Source organism: Callithrix jacchus, chromosome 19, assembly GCF_049354715.1.
Source record: "Callithrix jacchus isolate 240 chromosome 19, calJac240_pri, whole genome shotgun sequence".
Lineage (NCBI taxonomy): Eukaryota > Metazoa > Chordata > Mammalia > Primates > Cebidae > Callithrix > Callithrix jacchus.
The window spans coordinates 19,805,705-19,811,704 of NC_133520.1; the positions used below are offsets into that span (position 1 = coordinate 19,805,705).

General features: G+C 46.9%; 1 protein-coding gene across 2 annotated transcripts in view; it reads left to right on the top strand.

Annotated features, from left to right (window-relative positions):
- Nucleotides 1–5,744, top strand: part of C19H1orf198 (chromosome 19 C1orf198 homolog) — a 30,906-nt gene extending 25,162 nt beyond the window's left edge. For both annotated transcript variants that reach the window (XM_002760906.4, XM_017966747.3), the window contains one exon: nucleotides 3,109–5,744. In XM_002760906.4, coding sequence (XP_002760952.1) covers nucleotides 3,109–3,165 — 57 coding nt within the window. In that variant the 3' untranslated portion in view covers nucleotides 3,166–5,744. The remainder of the gene's footprint in view (nucleotides 1–3,108) is intronic.
- Nucleotides 5,745–6,000: the final 256 nt, after the last annotated feature.

Below are 6,000 nucleotides of genomic sequence, written 5' to 3' on the forward strand. Positions count from 1 at the left end.
CCCTGATTCGTTTACCAGTCAGGGTTCCGTGGCCCACTACGCTTTCCTGGGGCTGCTGTCTGTAGAGACCCCTGGAAGGCACTGTGCCCAGGGCTGTCAGCACAAGGCTGTGCTGGGCCTTTTTGGGAGCTGCCCATAGGTCAGTGGTCTGTTCTTTAGGATTGGCCTGGATTTGGGCCAGGGGAGCGGCCTGTTGGCAAGGCGGGCAGGCACAGTTGAGAGGCCACACTGGGTCTTGACCCTCTCCAGGCCTCGCTGGGCTCCTGGCTGCCTTGTGAGCCCAGGATCAGCTTCCTCCATGTTAGCCTCATCTGGCCTCCTCTGGCCCTTGGGACTCCTTGGCTCTGTGGTGACTTTTTTTTTCGTATTTTCATAGGTTTTTGGGGAACAAGTAGTATTTGATTACATAAGCTCTTTTGTGGTGATTTGTGAGATTTTGGTGCACCCATCCTGAGCAGTGTACACTGAACCCAGTTTGTGGTCTTTTATCCCACACCCCTCCACCCCTCCCTGCTGAGTCCCCAGAGTCCATTGTGTCATTCTTAACGCCTTTGCATCGTCATAGCTTAGCTCCCACTTATGAGTGAGAAGATACGATGTCTGGTTTTCCATTCCTGCATTAGTTCACCTAGAATCATAGTCTCCAATCCCATGCAGGTTGCTGCAAATGCCAATAATTCATTCCTTTTTATGGCTGAGTGGTATTCCATTATATAATACATATATATATATATATGTAATCTCACAGTTTCTTTATTCACTCATTGAATGGTGGGCATTTGGGCAAGTTCCATATATGAATTTTAAAAGTTTTTTATTATGGTAAAATACACAAAAAATTACCATTTTAACCATTTTAAAGTTAAATTTGGTGGCATTTGAGTATATTCTCAATGCTCTGTAACCATCACCAGAACTCCTTTCATCTTGCAGAACTAAAGCTCTGGACTCGTTCAACACTAACTTTCCATTCCTCCCTCCCCGCAGCCCCTGGCAACCGCCATTCTACTTTCTGTTTCTGTGAGTTTGACTCCCCTAGGTACCTCCTGTAAGTGGCATCATATAGTATGTATCCTTTTGTGACAGACTTAATTTTACTTAGTGTAATACCTTCAAGCTTCATTCATCTTGTAGCATGTGTAGAATTGCCTTTTAAGGCTGAGTAATATTCCACTGTGTGGTTAGACCCCATTTCGTATATCTGCCCATCCATCCACAGACACTTGGGTTGCTTCCACCTTTTGGCTATTGCGGGCTGTTAGGAATAGTGCTACTATGAATGTGTGTGTCCAAATACCTCTCCCAGCCCCTGCTTTCCCTTCTCCTGGGTGCATACCCAGATGTGGAATTGCTGGATCGCATGGTGATTCTAGTTTTACTTTTTGGAAGAACCTGCGTAACGTTTGCCCCAGCGCCATTTTACATTCCATCCACATGAGTTCCAGTTTCTCCACTCCCTTGTGACACTTGCTATTTTCTGTGTCAGAAGGGGTGTAAGGTGGCGTCTCGCTGTGGTTTTGACTTGCCTGCCCCTGATCTTGAGCAACGTTGAGCATCATTTCATGTGCTTGTTGGCCATCTGTGTATCTTCCTTGGAGAAATGTCCAGTGGTCCCTTGCCTATGTTTTAATTTTTGGTTAATTTGTTGTTGAGTTGAGATCATCGCTGAGGACATTGAATGTCTCCCAGAGCGGGTTCTCGATGCCTCCACACCTCCCTCGGCCGATGGCTGCACGTGCTGTCCTCCTGCGGCGGGAGGATCCAACGCTGCTCCACATCAGCGCTCCAGCCTGACCTCCTCTTCATGTCTCTGCACCTTCTTAAGTCAGCGCTTTCTGCCCTCTCCTTTCCTGCCTCCTGCAGTACCTGCCCATCTCTCCATTGTTTTCTGCCCGTGGCCACCTCCTTACAGACAGGCTCAGTTCCCTACCTCCCTAACCAGCACTATAGGACTCTGCACGTGGGGCTTCCTCTTAAGCAAGTATTTCCATAAATTAGGTGACAGTCTCCACTCCAAAGAGAAGCAGGAACGCGTTCCTGTGTGGGCAGTGGAGAGTAGGAGATAGCAGTGAAATTCCTTTGAGATAACAGATTTCTGAGCGGAAAGTGCAGTGAAATGCCACTGCATTTAAGAAACTGGAAGGAAACCAGGACAAGGAAAGCTGGACTGGGCCCCTTCCGTTTTGCATCTTTTACCTCACTCTGCATCAGTCTCACATGCAGTCAAACTGGGCCTAAGTCAGGCCTCAAGGGTGAGTCCCTTAGCCCATTGCCTGCTTGTCACCATGCATGCATTTTCTGCTCGCTGGCTGCTTGGAGGGTGGAGAGTCAGGTTTCTTTGCTCAGGAAGACCTCAGCCCATGAGGTGAATGTCTGCTAGCATTATCCTGGAGGAAAGGGGCATCTGAGTGGAAGCTGGTCAGAAGGTTTATGAAAACAGCAGCAGCTTCAGACAGCCCGTGCTCACAGAGGAGACCTGTCAGTCAAGCCCTTTCCCCTGAAAGAAGAATGAAATTAAACCAGGCCTCATGGTGCATGTGTGGTAGTCCCAGCTACATGGGAGGCTGAGGTGAGAGGATTACTTGAGCCTCGGAGGCTGAGCCTGGAGTTTGGGAAAATCACCTCATAACCTTTTACAAGATCTGAAAGAAATAAGCTTCACATTCTCTCTGCACTTTACTTTCTCAGCTTTGCAAGTTCTTTTTTGTTGTGTTTGTGTGTGGTGTTTGTTTTATATTAGAAGGAATATCTTTATCATATGTTCTCTTATTTAGGATGAATAAATTTAAACATGGCTCTCATGCAGAAACAGAAAAGATTTATAGAAAAATAGACATTGTTCTTTTCTCTGTAAGGTCTGTTAGCTGCTCACAGACATGCCGGGGGTTGAAGAGGGGTTAGTGTTGGGTGCTGGCAGAGTATAGATTGCATTGAACTTTATTCAATCTTCTCATTCCAAGTGCTGAAATTAATTGAGGTCAAGGAACCTCTGAGACAGAAGTAGGCTCTTTGATCTGGGTCGCTTTAAATGAGATGCTGTTTTTAGATTATGCATAACTGAAAAAAAAAGACTCATGTCTCATTTCCATGTTTTTGTCCCTTCTACAGGTCAGCTCAAGTAATGTCGTCTTGAAGACGGGATTTGATTTTCTAGACAATTGGTAAAATGTATTAGAAAAATACCATGAAGAAGTCTAAAATATTTTCCAAAGTGGTGTGCTGGAGGAGGATAAAAGGGCCACCTTTTCCTATGTATTTTCCTGGTTTCTTGACACTCTTTTTCTGAATCATTTGGAAACTGGTCAGTATTGCCAGATTTCTTTCTTGGTAGAGCCAGATATATATGCTGTTTTCAGTGATTTGATAACAGAAGTTTTACATTTGGAATTTTTAAGCTCTGTTAAGGATTCAGGAGATCTTGTAAATAAAACTTCTGTTCTCAGCTCCACCCAATTTCCCCCTCCTCAAAGGATGTTTTTCAACATGTCACAAAAGTCATAAAAGTGATTTCCATCTCCTTGTTATTCCCCCTCCCTCCCCTTTTTAATGTCTGGCATTTCCTTTGATGGGTGATGGAGGGTGATATCAGCCAGACCCTGAAAGATTGGCCTCCAGCGAAGTTCTCAGCCAGCACCCGCAGCTGTCCAGGGCTTCTCTGGTGGAAGCCCTGTCCCTCACATCATGTGCCACCCTCCACCCTCACGCCATTTCCAGGGAACAGACTGCGGGCCTGCCCTGATACATATTCAGAGCACGAATCGTTGTTTAAAAAGAGTTGCATGTTTAAAGAGTTTTGTATTAACTTTGCATTAGTTTGTATCTAGATTATCAGCAGTGGGGCTACCACTTTGCTTGGTTTTGTATCTATTTCCTTTTGGAAGTTCTTGTTGCTTATGTGACCTGTTGGTAGTTCCCTGGACTGGGCACCTGCAGGAGTCAGGGCAGATGGCAGGTGCGGCTGGAGGACAGGGCTCTTCTGCTTAGTTGTGTTAGAGTCTTCCAGCATGAGTCTGGTGGGGGCAGTGGGCATTCTTTATCCCAAGGGCTAGCCAGCTGCATCATGACGGACCTTCCCCAGTCCCAACCACCACCAGAAGCGGAAAACTGGAGTTTGTGATCACCCAGCAGCACCCTTGGAGACCTGTGAGGCGTCACAGCAGCAGTATCTCTTGGAGCTGGTGCCCCGTGGCACAAGATGGCCCACCTCCCATAGGGAAGCTGCTGCGCTCACAGGCTGCCCTGCCCAGTGGTCCCTGAGCTGCGTGAGCCTGTATGTAGGAGGCGTCTGTGCAGAGCCTCAAGCCCAGTATGGCGCCACCTCCACGTTGCCATCACTGCGTTCTCACCTGAAGCCTTAATCTCTGCGACCCCTGCCAGTGAGCTCTTGGTTTCAATACCAAAGTGTGTCTTCTCTTTTTAAAAAAAATGCCTGTTTCATAGGACTTTCTGAAATTATTTCCAGAATATTTTATCTGGCTCTAAAATAAAGCACATAGCAACTCACCCCAGCCCCTCATCACCTCCAGGAAAGTTTCTGCCAAAGCTGTGGCACAGCCAACATTTGGTTTGGTTCTTGCCTATTGCTTTATGTCTCTAAACCTCATTTGGCTCCTTGGGTTGTGGCGTTTTCATTCTCCTTCAGTGACGTACTTAACTTTTCAAATATAGGTTCTTTCTGTACCATTTAAGTATAGCTGATACATGTGAAGCCAAAAAGGTTTCATCATGGTGGTGAGGGAAAAAGGACCTTAGAAATCCCAGCTGGCACAGCCTGAGCAGGCTCCAGCTCCCCTTGGGGCTAGCAGCGCTCTTCACACAGGGATCCTCAGCATCAGCCGCCACCTGCCTACACCTTCTGCCTGGAGGGCACGGGGCTGCTATGGAATCTGTGGGAGCGAGTGCATATGTATGAGTTTGTATTCTGTAGTGTTGGTGTAGCACAGAACAAAGACCTGTGTTCGAGACAGTAGGTCAAGGTTACCTGCCTGTTCTCTTGGGAGAAATTCTAATTTCTTTCCCACTTTCTCATAAGGCCCAGTATTCCTTCCAAGTTCTTCTTGGTGCTGAGGGGTGTAGGAGTTATTAAAAGCCTCTGCCTCACTTAGTACCGTCTGGGGCTCAGCACCCAGCAGTGTTAACTCTGATTATAATGTTTCTTAATGGTATAGCCTCCTGAGATTCAACGTAAAATAAAAAATTAGGAAATCCTGGAGGGAGTCCTCAAGGTGTGTTGCTTTGCTCTGCTTTTGGAAGAAGGGACAACAGGCTCGTGTGCAGGCCTTCATCCTGCCCGACTGGCAGATCTTCCTCTACACCTCGGGCAAAGCCTCTACCAGGATGGTTTCTTAGCTCTCCACTTGCCACATTTTCCCTCCCATGCATCAGGAGAGAGTTTCTAAAACCAGGAGTTTATATTTATTTTGTAGAAAAGACACACTTTTCAGGAGAAACCTGAGCATGATTTTGGATTCTCCACCTCCCCCCAGTCTCTGCACCTGGGATTCAGCTCAAGGATTCAGTGTCTGCATTTTTTACAAAAGTTTCCCCAAGAAATCAGCAACCAGCCTCTGTTTCCTCTGGGCCGCCTCCCTTGTCCACTGGTTTTGGGGGCGCTGCCCCGTTGGGAACAACGGGGCTCTGTCACCTGTCGGAGCCACGACCCCTGTGTGGATGTCAGGAACAGCCTCCCTTTCTTTGCTTATTAACGTTTTCAAAAATAATAAATTCTTACTGATGACTTGTAACTTGGTCATATTTTATACTCATAGCCTTTAATAAAGCCATTTAAAAAATGCTGTTTGTGTCTGTGATGCGCCTCTGCTGGTATCAGGAAGCCTGTGGAGATGATTGCAGTTGAACACAAAAGAGAAAAAGGGGTTCATCCTAGTGAAAGCTAGCTTAAGCCGTTTCCGGAAGCCTGCTTTGCAGTCCTGGCACAGTTCTCACTGCAGGTTTGTAGGAGGTGATGGCTCCTAGCAGGAGGGGTGGGCTCCGTCTGGG